This window comes from Anolis carolinensis, unplaced genomic scaffold, assembly GCF_035594765.1.
Source record: "Anolis carolinensis isolate JA03-04 unplaced genomic scaffold, rAnoCar3.1.pri scaffold_14, whole genome shotgun sequence".
Taxonomy (NCBI): domain Eukaryota; kingdom Metazoa; phylum Chordata; class Lepidosauria; order Squamata; family Dactyloidae; genus Anolis; species Anolis carolinensis.
The window spans coordinates 5,636,387-5,653,668 of NW_026943825.1; the positions used below are offsets into that span (position 1 = coordinate 5,636,387).

The 17,282-nt window shown below is 40.5% G+C and overlaps 2 protein-coding genes across 6 annotated transcripts in view; both read right to left on the reverse strand.

The window, feature by feature from the left end:
• rce1 (Ras converting CAAX endopeptidase 1) lies at positions 1 to 11,395 on the reverse strand. Of its 5 annotated transcripts, none has more exons than XM_062965347.1 (8): positions 11,257 to 11,395; positions 8,649 to 9,080; positions 4,416 to 4,499; positions 3,592 to 3,670; positions 1,842 to 2,009; positions 1,567 to 1,638; positions 1,214 to 1,276; positions 1 to 624 (listed from the first exon to the last, which is right to left on the reverse strand). In XM_062965347.1, exons 2-8 carry the CDS (start codon positions 8,994 to 8,996, stop codon positions 377 to 379), a joined length of 1,062 nt encoding a protein of 353 aa, XP_062821417.1. In that variant the 5' UTR covers positions 8,997 to 9,080; positions 11,257 to 11,395; the 3' UTR covers positions 1 to 376. The 5 variants fall into 5 exon arrangements, with proteins under 5 accessions (XP_062821417.1, XP_003229222.1, XP_016853938.1 ...); XM_003229174.4 differs by lacking the exon at positions 11,257 to 11,395 and adding an exon at positions 5,742 to 5,844 and having other exon boundaries at positions 8,649 to 8,932; XM_016998449.2 differs by lacking the exon at positions 1,567 to 1,638.
• The window catches only part of top6bl (TOP6B like initiator of meiotic double strand breaks), an 18,616-nt gene continuing 12,542 nt past the window's right edge, over positions 11,209 to 17,282 (reverse strand). The window contains exons 9-16 of the mRNA XM_062965350.1: positions 16,486 to 16,634; positions 16,089 to 16,229; positions 15,477 to 15,598; positions 15,273 to 15,383; positions 14,406 to 14,504; positions 13,100 to 13,214; positions 12,658 to 12,917; positions 11,209 to 11,401 (exon numbers count right to left, since the gene is read on the reverse strand). Of these exons, the coding sequence (XP_062821420.1) occupies positions 11,348 to 11,401; positions 12,658 to 12,917; positions 13,100 to 13,214; positions 14,406 to 14,504; positions 15,273 to 15,383; positions 15,477 to 15,598; positions 16,089 to 16,229; positions 16,486 to 16,634 (1,051 nt within the window). The 3' untranslated portion in view covers positions 11,209 to 11,347. The remainder of the gene's footprint in view (positions 11,402 to 12,657; positions 12,918 to 13,099; positions 13,215 to 14,405; positions 14,505 to 15,272; positions 15,384 to 15,476; positions 15,599 to 16,088; positions 16,230 to 16,485; positions 16,635 to 17,282) is intronic.

A 17,282-nucleotide genomic window follows, 5' to 3' on the forward strand; every position in this document is an offset into this window, starting at 1 on the left:
TCTCCTTAAAGTATCTTTAATAATAAAAATAGAGCTCTTTAGGGAACATGAAGGGAAAAAAGACAGCCTCCCCGCCCCACCCGACTGGGGAACTACAAAAAAAGGGCTGGGTGGCTCAGGGCAGAAGTTCTCAAGAATGCAGGCCCAACTACATCCTCACCACAAACAGGATTTGGCGGCGGCTTCTCGGCAAGCGGGCCAGATGAACGATTGGATCATGTCCCGCAGCCTCACGCAGCCGGACTCCCAAGTGGAGAGGGGCTAGGACAGGAAACCCACCCCAAGCCTGCCACTGTAGCGTGCAGGAGAGCCCAAGGGGCCAGTACAGATACAAAAGTCTTGCTTGGCCCGAGGGAAATAGGTTGCTGGCTGAGCATCAGGAGCAGAAGGAGAAGCTACCGAGGCTCTTGGTGGGAGAGGTCAGCCTGGAGAGGGAGCAGATGGGCAGGTGCCCAAAGAAAGCTGGGTCCGTCATTGGGTGGAGGAGGAGGAGGAAGAGCCCCACGCCCAGCAGGTAGAAGAAGACCACCAGGACGCGCTGTGGGTGCTCCAGGGCTGCCCCCATGGCAGGAAACCCCACGTAGTTGCAAAAGGAGTGGCAGAGGACAGGTCCAATGAGGTGCCCTGTGGGGAAGGGAAGAGAGTCTGAGCCAAACGTGGGCGAGAGAACCTTTTGTCACAAGGCCATCCGAGCTCTAATGAGTACAGAGGGAAAACCATGCAGCTAGAAAACAGAGGTGTCTAGGCAACGGTTCCTTCCAAACGCCCACTCCCACTGCACTTACCATCTTTAAAATCCAATTAAGGAAGTCAAGACTCAGTAAAACAAACCTCCTCTGAATTTTAGTCAATTAATTATAAGAAAGGATCTACAAGCAAAAAACTGTTCTAAAGCAAGGAACAAAAACACATTCTGATTCTGATATTCATGATTTGTTATCTTGCCTTCTAATCCTTCACCACAACTAGCATTTGAATTCAGCTTCTGAGCTTTGCATGTGGTTCTTAAACACGCATCACTGGTTTGTTTTTTCCCCTTTATAGAAATATTTCAGATTTTTTTCACTTAAGCAAGCAAATACCTCCCCCCCTCCCGTTTTCCCCATTCTGTGTTCCAATAACAATTATGGGAATCCAAGCAGGGCTAAGACCCAAATCCAAACCCTCGCTGTTCCACAACTGAAGCAGCCCTTTCCCATATCTTCTCACCAACCTGTTCTGATGAAGATGAAGGCTGTGTAGGCCCCAAATACAGCTGTGTATGAGAACTGGAACACTGGAAAGAGAGGAAGAAAGCAGTCAAGTATTGAGCAGGGATGTAAGAAGATGCCAGGAATATGCCAGCACAATGCCGTAACTATTACCACTACCATAAGGTTGAGGTGTTCATTCAATGCTGTGCCAGGCTTATAAGATGGATTTTAAAGGGTTGGATTGGGAGAGACATCATAGGCATGTCACCATAGCTATGTCTCCTATAAATGAGGTCCACTCCTATTTTTTTTAGTCCATCCCACCAAACATGCCCACTTTCCGACTGTGGCAAAGCCATGGGCAACCTTATACCTGCAGAGAGAAATATACTGGCTGTGCTTCCTTGACGGAACCTCAGCTGCTCAATGACATGGTGAAAATGAGCTGCAGGGGAGACAAGAAACAAAGGCACACACACACATACATACATACATATGAGAATATCAGCCAGAATGAAGGCCTCCTGTATTTCTCATCTTTTGCCCAAAATGCACCCAGAAGTGGCCATAACTCCATTAAAAACACCAGCTTTGTCCAAAGTAAAGGCAAAGAGAGAATCCCTCTGCAGGTAATTACATGGCACTCACCGACTCCAAAGAAGAGGGGGCAGGTGAAGATGGCAGGCCCCAATCCTGTGCAGGGGACGAGCATGGGCAACATGCAAGCGCGGAACACCAGCTCCTCTGTAAAGGGTGCGATGACCTGGTTCCGGAGCCAGCGCATGTCAGTCAGACAGAGAACCCAGAACCTGGGGTCTAGGAGGAGCAGGAGCAGCGTTACTGACACCCCACCCACCTCTGTCTCTTTCACACACACAAACGTAAACACAGCTGGCACCAAAAATGAGATAAAGTTGAATCTTATTGGACAGTTCTGGCTAGAGCAGGCCCATTCAATCCACTGCTGAATGATGAGTCAACATCTAGGGAAATCCAGTTCATTCAATGGCTATGCTCTATTTGGGATTCACAGCATCATTTCTAGGGTGAGTTCATTACAAAGCCACATGAAAAAAAGGAAAGATTTTCTTCCAAAAAAATTAATCCTCAGGAGCCCATAAACTGGACAATCACTGATTCCACTTTAACCACCATGGCGACATCCTATGGATTCCTGGGGTTTGTGGTCTGGGAAAGCATCACAGCTCTAAAAATGAGCATCCTAAACACCTCTCACTAAACTGTAAATCCTAGGATTTAATATGGTGTTACTACGTCAAATGAAGAGGAATCATAGCACCTCTGGTTCACAGTGTAAAAGGTCCCTCGATTAAGAGTTTAGTTCAGAAATAGATGATGCTGGGTCTTTCCGTCCTGCTTTTGTGACCTTTAGTTAAATACTAAAATAAGCACATCACACTCCAAGGAGGTTGACACTTTGTCTTAGCTTTTAAAGTTGCAAACATCTGTGTAATTCCCATATGCATCTGCTCAAGAAACAACAACAACAACCTTTATTTTCATACCGCTCTATCTCCCATAGGGACTCATGGCGGTTTACACATGGTAAACATTCATAAAAGATACATCAATCCAATAGTAATAACAACTTAAACATAATAAAAGTTTTAAAACAATGTAGTCATTTGATATAAAAAGCAATTACAAATTGCTCCATTGGGTGATTCTACAACAAAATGCCTCATGAAGTTTGGTGGGGCTTAGGTCCAGGTAAGTTTGTATAGCACTGATGCCTTAAAAGCAAATGTCTGCTACTCCAGCAGCATATTAAAACAAGAACGTCACCAGAGTTATAAAATGGGAGACGAATGGGGTTATTGCAGCCTAATTTCAAAAAGTCTTTGCAAGTCTGCTTTTGCCAGAGGGTAAATCTGTCACTCTTACCTACTGCCTGCTGAGCAGAGGAAGAGGGGGCGGCAAAGAGAGAAAAAGAAGAGGATGAATGGCACAGAGAGAGAGAGAGAGGGCGAGAAATACAGCGGAGTGAGGGGGAGTGGATGGATGGCAAAGCGACATGGAGAGAAAGAGAGCCAGAGACGTAGGTGGCAGAGCAAGGTCCAACTCCAATGGTTATTAATCTCAGCTAGAGGAGACTCACTGAATGAATAGGACTTATACAAATGTGGATTTCTTCTTGATTCAGTGGGTTCATGCTACTGCAGGAGAAGCCAGTGTGGTGGTTTGAGTGCTAAGCTTTATATATATTTTTATAAGATAATTTTGAAATTATTACATAAAATGCTCTGGACCTCAGTGCACATCAGCCCCAAATCAAGTGATCATGGGGATTGTATCCCCATGCACTTGGAGTGCCAAAAATGCCTCAACTCCCACCCACCAAGCATCACCATAACATGACTAATAACAAAGGTCTTACCAAATGCCACTTTTAAACCATCAACCAAGTCCCAGGGACAATCCATTGAGAGTTGGATGAGAGGACCGAGGAATAACACCTGGGGAGAGAGGTGAGAAGACTTCTGTAATTTTCATTTAGTTTCTGCCAACGGGCACAACAGACCTCAAATCAATCCACCAACCCTGGCTTCCGTGTTCCCACAAACAACACTGATGGCTTCTCTGAGGTCATCGTGACAAACAGGCTGCTAAGTTTCTTAGGAAGCCATTGCACCCTGTTTGCAAATGAGTTTACAGCAGGCATGGGCGAACTTCAGCCATCCAAGAGTAAACCCTTCAGGTTTACAACATACACTCCTTGCACTTTGGCCCAGTTTGTTTTTAGGTTAATCTTTGTTCTGCTTTTAAATGGTGGCTTTTATTTCATCTTATTATTGTTACTGTGTACAAATATGTTTTGCTTTGTCTTAAAATTATTTCTTTAATGATGTTGTGTTTATGTATGTATTTTATTTTGTTTTATTGTGATTATTTGGGCTTGGCTCCATGTTAGCCAGCCCGAGTCCCTGTGGGGAGATGGAGGTGGGATACAAAAATAAAGTAGTAGTAGTAGTAGTAGTAGTAGTTGTTGTTGTTGTTATTATTATTATTATTATTATTATCGACTTCCAACTCCCAGAAATACCAGCGAGCTTACCAGCTGTTATGAATTGTGGGAGTTGAAGTCCAAACACCTGAAGTGCCAAAGTTTACCCATGCCTGGTTTACAGACTAATGATTTCAGGGGACTTATTCATAAGAATTGATCAAGTACTTTAATTTTAAATTTAGTTATTTACTTACCATGGTTAGCAGCAAAGGGAGCAGGGTTGCTGGCACAATTCCTTCAAGCCGGAATCCCATGAGGGCAAGAAGGGATGTACCTGGCTGAGCAGAAGAGGAGATAGATGGCTTCATCAGCACCAGAGAAGTAAATAAATCCCTACCTGGATCACCCCACAATTGCAGTCAGCCATAAGCATTGAAAACGGATATAGAATATAGGTTTGCAGGTGCTGTTGTGAGCTCAGGTCCCATCAGTCGTTGCCAAGAAAGGCACTGCTCAGACATGACGGGAGTAATAATTCATTCAGGTTTCAAAGACCACATATGGAGGCTTGCAAGGTCTTCAATTCTGCTGAACAGTGGAACAGTAGACTTTTTAAGGCCAAACAATGTCAGCTGCCATTTCCTTCAAGCTGCCCAGTTCCTACAAATGCGGGGCAGGACAGGTAGATTGACCTAGTGCTTAATGTGCAAAGTTATTATCCTCTTGAGGCATTGTATTGAGACACTAAATGTTTGCTTTTTTTTGTTTGTTGGAATCCGTTCTGAGTCCCCTCGGAAGACAGGGAGGAATATAAATCAAGTATTATTATTATCATTATTATTATTATTATTATTATTATTATTGGAACCCCCAATGGCGCAGTGTGTTAAAGCGATGAGCTGCTGAACTTGCGGACTGAAACGTTGCAGGTTCGAATCCAGGGAGCAGAGTGAGCACCTGCTGTTAGCCCCAGCTTCTGCCAACCTAGCAGTTTGGAAACATGCAAATGTGAGTAGATCAATAGGTACTGCTTCTGCAGGAAGGTAACGGCGCTCCATGCAGTCATGCCAGTGGCCACATGACCCAGGAAGTGTCTACGGACAACGCTGGCTATTCGGCTTAGAAATGGAGATGAGCACCAACCCCCAGAGTCAGACAAGATTGGACTAAACGTCAGGGGAAACCTTTACCTATTATTATTATTATTATTATTATTATTACTATTCTTTGTGGCAGCTTGCCTTTGAACAGAGAATTCGCAGCCATTAGATTTACCAAAGGCCTGCTTCAGGTGGCCATATAAACTAGTAGAACTGGTTTGCTGATATGCTTCTGTGCACAATTTACATGCTTTTTCCCAGCTGGAACCAGTTTTATTGCCCTTTAGACCCTAGAGGAAACCACTTATCCTAGAAGGGACACCTTAAATAATTAAAAATCTCAAACTTCCATTTTCATCTGCTGCTTGTTTTGCATGAGTTTTTAGTTAATAAACGCAGGCACATGCTCACATACTGAGGCCTGACGTCTCCATTTAATTAACCGGGTGTTGCCTTGAGCCAAGTAGGCATTGGTCTCACCTTAATTCCAGTCACCTCTTTCCAGGCCCAGATGAAGAATGGCGAGAGGATGGAGACAATAAGGACGCTGGTAAATCTGCGCTTGATGACAGCCGGGTGGTCCCTGAAAGGAGACACCCCCAGTAGGGCAATTATTATTATTATATTTATTATTTATTTATCAATGTTGTTGTTATTTTGTATTTATTACCCACTTCTCCTTATGGTTGGAAATATTAGTCAGGAAGACAATTTTCAGGTTGGCTTCAGTGGGGTTTTCTAGCTTTTAAAACCTATGAAAGAAGATTTACTGCAGCAGGAGATGGAGCTATAACGTCCTAACAGTGGGCACTCACTCTGCTCCCCAGATTTGAACCTGCAACCTTTCGGTCTGCAAGATCAGCAACTCAGCGCTTTAACACGCTGCGCCACCGGGGGCTCCAGGTATGTGTGTGTGTGTGTATGTGTGTGTATGTATATATATATATATATATGTGTGTGTGTGTATGTGTGTGTGTGTGCATAAATATATATAGGTATATATATATAGGTGTATAAATATATGGAGCCCCTGATGGCACAGTGGGTTAAACCACTGGAATCCACTCTGAGTCCCCTCAGGGAGATAGAGAGGAATATAAATAAAGTATTATTATTATTATTATTATTATTATTATTATTATTAATATTAATATTGGAGCCCCCGTGGTGCAACGTATTAGAGTGCTGAGCTGCTGAACTTGTGGACCGAAAGGTCCCAGGTTCAAATCCGGGGAGCGGAGTGAGCACCCGCTGTTAGTTCCAGCTTCTGCCAACCTAGCAGTTCGAAAACATGCAAATGTGAGTAAATCAATAGGTACCGCTCTGGCGGGAATATAATGGCGCTCCATGCAATCATGCCTGTGGCCACATGACCTTATTTATTTATTTATTTATTTATTATTTAAGTTATTTATTGCTCTTTTCCCCCAGGGAGGTGTCTACGGACAACGCCGGCTCTTCGGCTGAGAAATGGAGATGAGCACCAACCCCCAGAGTTGGACATGACTGGACTTAACGTCAGGGGAAAAACTTTATCTAACCCTATACAATATATTGTATTATTAGTATAGCATAATATTAGTATTATATCTTATTATATTGTTATATTGACACAGCAGATGTGGTAAACATATATATGTGTGTGTAAACAAAGCAACAATATAAAAGAACAACAATGCCAAACCATGTAACAGAAGGACAACAATATCAAACGTGATAAGGGTACAGTAGAGTCTCACTTATCCAAGACTCGCTTATCCAAGGTCCTGGATTATCCAAGGCATTTTTGTAGTCAATGTTTTCAATATATCATGATATTTTGGTGCTAAATTCATAAATACAGTAATTACAACATAACATTACTGCGTATTGAACCACTTTTTTCTGTCAAATTTGTTGTAAAGCGATGTTTTGGTGCTTAATTTGTAAAATCATAACCTAATTTGATATTTAATAGACTTTTCCTTAATCCCTCCTTATTATCCAAGATATTCGCTTATCCAAGCTTCTGCCGGCCTGTTTAGCTTGGATAAGTGAGACTCTACTGTATTACTAACAATATTACCATATAATGATATAGTACAATATAGTAACTTAATGCTTATATTGTGCTATGCTATTAATATACAGTAGAGTCTCACTTATCCAAGCCTCACTTATCCAAGCCTCTGGATAATCCAAGCCATTTTTGTAGTCAATGTTTGCAATATATTGTGATATTTTGGTGCTAAATTCGTAAATACAGTAATTACTACATAACATTACTGCATATTGAACTACTTTTTCTGTCAAATTTGTTGTATAACATGATGTTTTGGTGCTTAATTTGTAAAATCATAACCTATTTTGATATTTAATAGGCTTTTTCTTAATCTCTCCTTAATATACAACATATTTGCTTATCCAACGTTCTGCCAGCCCATTTATGTTGGATAAGTGAGACTCTACTGTATTACTAATAATATTACCATATAATGATATAGTACAATATAGTAATTTAATGCTTATATTGTGCTATGCTATTAATATTTTGTACATTCATTTGACTTGTAAGCCTCTCTGAGTCCCCTTCGGGGTGAGAAGAGCGGGATATAAATGTAGTACATAAATCAATAAATAATAAACAAAGCAACAATATAAAAGAGCAACAATGCCAAGCCATATAACAGAAGGACAACAATATCAAACGTGATAAAGGTACAGTAGAGTCATTGGATAAGCGAATATGTTGGATAATAAGGAGGGATTAAGGAAAAGCCTATTAAACATCAAATTAGGCTATGATTTTACAAATTAAGCACTAAAACATCATGTTATACAACAAATTTGACAGAAAAAGTAGTTCAATATGCAGTAATTCTATGTAGTAATTACTGTATTTACGAATTTAGCACCAAAATATCACAATATATTGCAAACATTGACTACAAAAATGGGTTGGATAAACCAGAACGTTGGATAAGTGAGATTCTACTGTATATATACATACAATATATTATATTATATGGCTATATCGCAATATTATTAGTAATACTGCATGTTGGACAAGTGAGACTCTACTGTACTACCCAAAACTATTATTGCTCAGTATCCAGGACCATGCAGCTACAACTGGACAGCAAAGAGAAAATCATTCAACGAAGAGCATCAACTCCCCATGGCAATCAACTGCAATGTGGGCAATAAGAACTTCAGGCTGGCGAAGAGAGAACCACAGAATCGGGATTTTTGTATTCTGACGTAGGCTAGGAGTCGGACTTCAAGGCCTCGCCAAACTACAGCTCCCAGGATCCCATCGCCTTGAGCCCTGGCAGTTCAAAGCGGTGCCAAAGCTGCAGGGCAGTTGCAGCAAAAGAGAGGCTTTCCCTGAGTCCCGCGGTCGCTCACCTGGGCAGGTGGCTCTTCCAGACGTAGAGGCTGCCCACGTAGGCGCAGGCCAGGCCCAGGCAGGAGAAGAGCGAGGCCCAGCACAGCCCCGGCCCGGCGCCATTGTTGCCCTTGCCGCCGCCCGCCTCCGACATTGGGAACTGGAGCAGCGAGCGGACTCGGAAGAGGAAGCCAGCCGAGCAGGGGAGGGAAGGGCTGCTTCTTCCTCTCTCTCTCTCTCTTCCTTCTTTCCTTCCTTCCTTCCCGCCCGCCCAGGAGCCGAGACCCCAGCCCGGGCAAGAGGGGGCTCCTCCCACCGGCCCCCGCCGCGCCTCTCCTCCTTGGAAGCAGCAGCGCCCGCGTGGCCATCTGTCGGGAGGGCTTTCATGCCTGGTTAGAATTAGACGGGGTGGCTGTGGGGGTCTCTCCCAACTCTAGTCTCATGTAGACTGCCTAGAGAGGCAAGCAGGGTATGAACAAACATAACAATAATTATTCTTATTTCTGCTGCACAAAGATTTCACAGACAGACAACAAGCAGAGACATAACACCGTTGCTCAGATGATTAATTGGAACTTGTGCCACAAATACCATCTGCCTGCGACAAAGAACTAGTGGGATCACAAGCCGGAAAAAGTTACAGAGAATGAGCCTGTCAAGCTACTCTGGGACTTCCGAATTCAGACAGACTCCTGACCTCATGATCGTGTTAAATGACAAAATATGGATTGCTGGTGTTGCAATCCCAGGGGACAACAGGATTGAGGAGAAACAACTGGAAAAGCTGACACGATATGAGGATTTAAAGATCGAATTGCAAAGACTCTGGCACAAGCCACTGAAGGCGGTCCCAGTGGTGATGGGCACACTGGGTGCAGTGCCTAAAGACCTTGGCCTGCACTTAAACACAATTGGCGCTGACACAATCCCCACCTGCCAGCTGCAGAAGGCCACCTTACTGGGATCTGCCCACATTATTCGCCGATACATCACACAGTCCTAGACATTTGGGAAGTGTTTGATGTGTGATCCAATACACTGTGATCTTGTTGTGTTTCAAATAATAATAATAATAATAATAATAATAATAATAATAATAATAATAATAATAATAATAATAGAAGTCCATTGGAGCCTCCTTCTCTGGAGGTTTCTCAGCAAAGGCTGCATGGCCATCTGTCGGGAGGGCTTGGATGGTGTCATCCTGCCTGGTATTGAACAGGGTGGCCTGGAGTGAGTCTAACGCTACTGCCTAGAGAGGGAAAGTGGGGTGTATAAATAAACATAAACAACATAATACAATAGAGTCTCACTTATTATATATTGGGTTTATGGTTCCCGTCCCCTTGATCAGGTCGTGTGTTATTTATTGCTATATAATTGTATTGTTTTACTTTGCTTAATAATGTGTTATTATGTTGCTATGTAATGTATGTGTTGTTTTTATGACTGGAAACCGCCCTGAGTCCCATCCGGGAGATAGGGCGGTATATAAAAGTTTTATTATTATTTATTATTATCCAACATTCTGGATTATCCAACGCAGTCTGCCTGTTAGTAGCTAATGGTTTTGTAGTCAATGTTTTCAATACATTATGATATTTTGGTGCTAAATTCGTAAATACAGTAATTATAACATCACTGCTCATTGAACTACTTTTTCTGTCAAATTTGTTGTATAACATGATGTTTTGGGGCTTAATTTGTAAATCATAACCTAATTTGATGTTTAATAGGCTTTTCCTTAATCCTTCCTTATTATCCAACATATTCGTTTATCCAACATTCTGCCGGCCCATTTATGTTGGATAAGTGAGACTCTAATAATAATAGAAGTCTATTGGAGCCTCCTTCTCTGGAGGTTTCTCAGCAAAGGCTGCATGGCCATCTGTCAGGAGGGCTTGCATGGTGCCATCCTGCCTGGTATTGAACTGGTTGGCTTGGGGGGAGTCTAATGCCACTGCTTAGAGAGGGAAAGCGGGGTATAAGTAAACATAAACATAATTATTATAAAAATACTATCTTATTCTTACAATTAAAATAATACTAATAATAATAATAGGAGTCCATTGGAGCCTCCTTCTCTAGGGGTTTCTCAGCAAAGGCTGCATGGCCATCTGTCGGGAGGGCTTGGATGGTGACTTCCTGCCTGGTATTGAACTGGAAAGCTGAGTATAAATAAACAAACATAATAATAATAATGGAAGTCCATTGGAGCTTCCTTCTCTGGGGGTTTCTCAGCAAACGTTGCAAGGCCATCTATTGGGAGGGCTCGGATGGTGTCTTTCTGCCTGGTATTGAACTGGATGGCTCGTGGGAAGTCTAACTCCAGTGTCATATAACTGCCTAGAGAGGGAAAGTAGGGTATAAGTAAATATAAACATAATAATAATAATAATAATAATGATGATGATGGAAGTATCTTCCAGCCTGGTATTGAACTGGTTGGCTCTGGGGAATCTCTCTAACTCTAGTGGTTTGAGTCTCTTTGAATTTTCAAAGCTACAACTCCCAGGATCCTGTTATTTTCTGAGGCAGTCCAAACAACTCTTTTAAGTCAATAATAAGTTATTCCTAATGTTTAAATGGAATCGCAGCTCTTTAATCCATTGGTTTGTATATTCTAACCTCTGGAGCATCAGAAAACAAAACAAAAAAAACCATGGCATTCCTTTGGATTTTTTAAGATAGCTGTCTTCCATCTGTAATACTTTTGAGTTCAGAATGACCACTCAGCCAGGTTTGAGACCTCCTGGTCCCAAAAGTCCTCGTCCTGCAACACAAAGAAAAATCAAGGAAACTTGGCATTGAAAAAGACAATTTTCAGATGTATAAGTCTCAATGAAAAGCAATAAAAGCAGGATAAAAATATAACCATAGTTATAATCTTATTTTTCAGATTAAATGTATGGTGATCAGGAAATGACCTTATTTATGCCTCCTCCCATGGAATCTCTTACCCATGACCAGGTGTCCATAATATTTTTCTTTTAATATGTATCTTTTATAGAAATGTGTAATTTATAGGATTTTTCAATGTTTGTTTTAATTATGCTGTAACCCGCCTTGAGCCACAAGGAGAGGCGGATGAGACATAAAATAATAATAATTATAATTATTATTATCATTATCATTATCATTAAGCTCTGGAGAAAATGTCTTTATTTGCCCAGACTTTCCAATAATATTTTCTAAGTCAGGGGTCCCCAAACTAAGGCCCGGGGGCCGGATGTGGCCCTCCGAGGTCATTTACCTGGCCCCCGCCCTCAGTTTTATAATATAATATATTGTATATACATACAATATTGATAATAATATTATAATGTAATACAATATAACACTAATAATAATACCATATAATAATATTAATTATATATTCTATATTACATATAATATTACTAATAATACTACAGTATAGTGGTATAGTTCAATATAGTAATATATAATGCTAATATTGTGCTATGCTAATAATATAATATATTGTATGTACATATAATTTGTAAGCCACTCTGAGTCCCCTTTGGGGTGAGAAGGGTATGTACAAATGTAGTAAATAAATGCAGTAAATAAATAAATAATAAATAAATACATTTTAGACTTAGGCTCACCCAAAGTCTGAAATGACTTGAAGGCACACAACAACAACAACAACAACAACAACAACAAAAACAACAACAAAAATCCTAATTAACTTGACTATCTCATTGGCCAGAAGCAGGACCACACTTCCCATTGAAATCCTGATAAATGTATGTTGGGTTAAAATTGTTTTTATTTTTAAATATTGTATTGTTCTTTCATTGTTCTTGTTGTTGTTGCACTACAAATAAGACATGTGCAGTGTGCATCGGAATTTGTTTGGTTTTTTTTTTTTCAAATGATAATCCGGCCCCTCAACAGTCTGAAGGATTGTGGACCAGCCCTCGGATTAAAAAGTTTGAGGACCCCTGTTCTAAGTGGTTTAAAGTAAATATTGTATGGCTATACTAGATCAATTTGTCCTCTGGCTCTATTATAACAATGGAATACCTCTTGATGGACCTGCCACAGATTTTCATTATTCCCAACTCCATTCACTGAGGAAGCAGCATGCTTTGCTTGGTCTTTAATTTTAGCAAAGGATGGATAAGAAGAGTGTGAAATCGCCACATCTGGTTGTGCTGGGAAACTGTCTTCCTCGGCCTCCAAAGAGACGTTTTGACCTTCTGAATCGGCTATAGGGAAGTCAGTGCTTATTGGCTTTCTCTTCTTCATCCTGCTGGTTCCATCAGGCTCTGATCTATCAAGTTCTGCAGGGCATAAAACAAGGGCAAGGTTTATTATATGCAGTTTGTGTATGACATCAATACACTCACAGAGTGCTCAGACACCATTCTTCTACCATATTGCACAATGCACATATATATACTCTAACGTACAGGATCTCTGTATTGTGTTCTTGTGAGAATGCATGAGCAGGCCAGTTACCTACCCTCATTTTCATGGCTGCCTTTTCCCTTTTCTGTCTCTTGTTCTGCAAATGGTTTCTGCTGATCTGAGTATAAGACAAGGTCTGCACTGACCCCCCCTGTCTTATCATTTTGGAGCTGAAAAATGATAAAAGGAATACAAATTACATTAATTAAAGAACAGTGCTGTAATTAGAACCATCAGAACCGTTCAACGTGTGAGTTGATAAGTCCCTAGGAGAGTATAAAATATTCTCACAAGTTCATGTAACCAATCATATCCCTTTTACAAGAAGATGAGGCTGAGAAATGATGCATTTTAATATATTGGGTTTATGGTTCCCGTCCCCTTGATCTGGTCATGTAAGTGTTATTTATTGTTATAATTGTATTATTTTATTTTGTTTAATAATGTGTTATTATGTTGTTATGTAATGTTTGTGTTGCTTTTATGACTGTAAACCGCCCTGAGTCCCATCTGGGAGATAGGGCAGTATATAAATAAAGTTTTATTATTATTATTATTATTATTATTATTATTATTATTATTATTATTATTATTATTAAACGTTAACCTGTTACATCTACCTCATAGACAGATGCTTGAAGCTGGTTTACATGGGCAGAATCCAACAGCCAATCATGAAATCAATGAAGATCAAAAAAATTTTGCCACCAAAGAGGCTGGAGCCTTTTGTGGCGCAATGGGTTAAACCCTTGTGCCGGCTAAACTGCTGATCGAAAGGCTGGCGGTTCAAATCCAGGGAGTGAGGTGAGCTCACGTTTCTCAGCTCTAGCTTCCCATGCGGGGACATGAGAGAAGCCTCCCACAGGATGGTAAAACATCAAAACATCAGTTGGGCAGTGTTTATATTAATTTTTACTCCCAAAGATGTGCTAGGTCTTATTTTCAGGGGATGTCTTATTTTTCCATGAAGAAGAATTCACATTTATTGTTGAACAAAAAAACTGAACATTATATACTGTACAGTAGTTGTCATCACAAACCAGCATAACCAGACAAACTGAATCCTATCAAGAATTTCTTGTTACTACCATTATTTCCATGTACAACAACCTATGGTACATATATTTACCAATCCTGCATGTTCTGGTGTTCTGTTTGGCGGACATGCTTTCAAAAAAAAAACCTTTGCTAGGTCTTACTTTTGGGAGAGGCCTTATATTTAGTAATTCAGCAAAACCTCTACTAGGTCTTATTTTCTGGGGATGTCTTATTTTCGGGGAAACTGGGTAGTAAGTAACAAGATGCGAGAAGACACTACTGTCCAGGAACAGACTGCAAGGGATACAAGGAGAGAAACTTGCCCTCCTGATGTCACAGGTCCCACTGGGCTTCCATTGTTTAAGAATGACTTTCTTGAAGGTCTCCTTGATTGTGGCCTGAAACTCCTTGGTATCAGCAACCTACACAAAGATATTACATCAATGTCTGTATCTACACACACACTAATGCACAACTCAATTTTCAAAACTCTCAAGCCAAAAAAGAATTTGCTGCCAAATATAATGTTCAGTATCAAAAAGTGCACTCTTTGTAATTTGGCCAAAAAAAGGTGTGCATTGCTGTTGCTGCCTGCTTAGAATTCCTTCATTATAAACAATTGTGGTAGAACACCAAAGCTTCCAACATGTTGGAGTGCATCTGTACTGTAGAATGAATCCACTTTATTTGCCTTGGTTCAATGCTATGGAGTCATTGGGACTGTAGCTTGACAAGGTCTTAAGCCTTCTCTGCCAAAGAATGCTGGTGCCTCACCAAACTACAAATCTCAGGATTGCATAGCATTAAATTAGAAATGACATCCCTCAAGAAGGAGCTCCAGATGCCCCTGAAGTATCTTCCCCTGTCGTTTTGGCTCAGTACTAACAATATTGTATGACACAAATATAATGTGCTCCTCAATTTTGGCCAGGTCATTTCACCAAAAAAGGTGAGCATTAGATTTGAGTAAATATGGTATCTATATTAAGATTTCCCTGAGCAGTTCGGCACAAACATTTCACCCTTGTGCATCAGCTCACTTCCCACTCCTACACAAACTTTGTCAAATACCTTCTTCAATGAATAAGCCTAGAAAACCTGGTTATCCCTATTTACAGTCTATGCCACCCATCCAAACATCTAATGAAATCGTTGTAAGAGTATTGTGAACTACCTCAGTATAGCTATACCTGCAAACCTTGGAAACACTTCTTCCTGAACTCGCCATCTGTGCTGCTTAAAACTATACTGGATATGGACTCTGCCATGACAGGCAAAGCATATGTCAATTTTTGCAGGTTCTGTGGAGGCCAAAGAAAGCTCTGTGTTACCTGAATGCCTCACAGCCCACAAATATCACAAGCCAAATACCCAAATCTCAGATCTATGCTCACTCGAACCATGTTTTGGTGCTTCTCTAAGATGCCATTGAGCACTCCTTGGATGGCACCTTTCACTGCCTGCTTGCTGCACAAAAGAATGGGGCAAAAATGGGACAGGATCGCTTGCCGGTCCCCTGCACCAAACCAAAGTGAAAATGGCAAAGAATTAAATGCAGAGAAAAGAGTTTTAGCAAATACGCAGGCTGGAAATACTAAATGCAGAGATGAGTATAAGAATAATATACCCGAGTACTAATATCAAAATCATCATCATATTTATGATACCCTCTGCCATCACTGCACTTTGTTCTGTGTTTCGGGCATGCTTTTGCTTTAGAGGCTTTGGTAATATATGCAAATATATAATAACTACATCCACATGGAATGTATATTTTGTACTTTGGTACTGATGGAAGCTTAATTTAAATTATTTATCCAATTTCCAAGACTGGAAGGGTTTCTCATGTCAGCTCTCCTGTATTCTGAGAAAGTGGACTGAAATATTTGTGATACTCCACATTTCAGTCCACAGGCTCCAAAAGGCAGGTGATCCTTTAACAGTTGGCATATTACTTCCCACCCCCATTCTACAAAAAAAATGCAATTATAGGCAGTCATATATACAGAAGTTATAGACCGGCTTGTCCTGAAATTGGTCAGAATAATTAAGAAAAAGGAAGAGCAGCAGCGTCTGTTGTTGTGAAGTCTCCTGGTCCTGTTTCTGGCTGGCATGAAGTCTGTATTTGACATCAGGTTTAGCTGTATCTATGAGGCAGAAAACATCACATGGTAGTTAACAGAGATAACGAAGACAAGGATAAATTACTGTATCTAAATAGATGGATATTTCATCAAAGAACGAGTATGGACGAAGTGTTATAAAATATGTTTGCTAACGGTTCCAGCTGTTCATGAGGCAGATAGATTATACAAACAGTTTGTTTCGATATAACATTCCCATTTTAATGGTGAGCACTTCAACATGAGTCAGAGTGTGAGTTGCAAATGTATCATGTACTACCTTCCTCCCAATATGGATCTGAATTCAGTGTTGCCATGTAGCCGTATTTCTCCCACGCTGCAAAACTGGAAGGATCTTCAAAAAAAGAACATGATGCCCCCATTGCAGGTAACAGTACAGGCAGTCCTGCTGGGTCATAAAGGAACACATAATGACAGCTAAGGAAAAGGCTACTTGGAGGCAAATGAATAAAGCCACCATTAATATGAGAGATATTGATACTCTACCATTTTAGTTCAGCCAGACCTAGAGCCCATTTTCTTGCTATGGATTATCACGAAAAGATTTTATTCATCCCTTAATTGTCTCTCAAAGAAGAGCATATAAAGCTGCTCATATTGATAAGATAAAATAATACGACATACACAGAATAAAAACACATCAATAAAAGAAAGAAGAGCATGTGACAATTTAACTAGGGAATGGTGACCATCTAGTGGAGCTGTAACAAACTGTAACAAGCTTGGAAAATAGTGAAGGGCAGATTATAAAATGTGAGCTACATATTAAGCATGTTGTTGTGTTTGTCAGGGAAACAAGCTGTGTTTATAAGAAACAAATCTACAATTGCCTTACATTGATACATTTAGTTGTAGCACAAGATAGAAGAAGTATACAAAGCATTACAGCAAATTAAAATCCATGAAGGATGACAGAAATTAGACCACACCACAGGAGACTTACAGCTCGTGATTACTTCCCTACAATTAATCCTACAAAACCTGGGATAAAATGAACAAATACAAGACTTATGTATTAAAAGAAAATTCCTTATACATGCCTACAAAGAAGTAAAT

Bases quoted from the DNA above. Each gene is read 5' to 3' on its own strand.
- rce1 (XM_062965347.1), bottom strand. From the start codon at position 8,996: ATGGCCACGCGGGCGCTGCTGCTTCCAAGGAGGAGAGGCGCGGCGGGG. The intron at 1,277-1,566 runs GTATAAGGTTGC...CTCTCTTTCCAG, and splicing joins CAGTATATTTCTCTCTGCAG to TGTTCCAGTTCTCATACACA. The intron at 625-1,213 runs GTTGGTGAGAAG...CCTTCCCCACAG, and splicing joins CTTCATCTTCATCAGAACAG to GGCACCTCATTGGACCTGTC.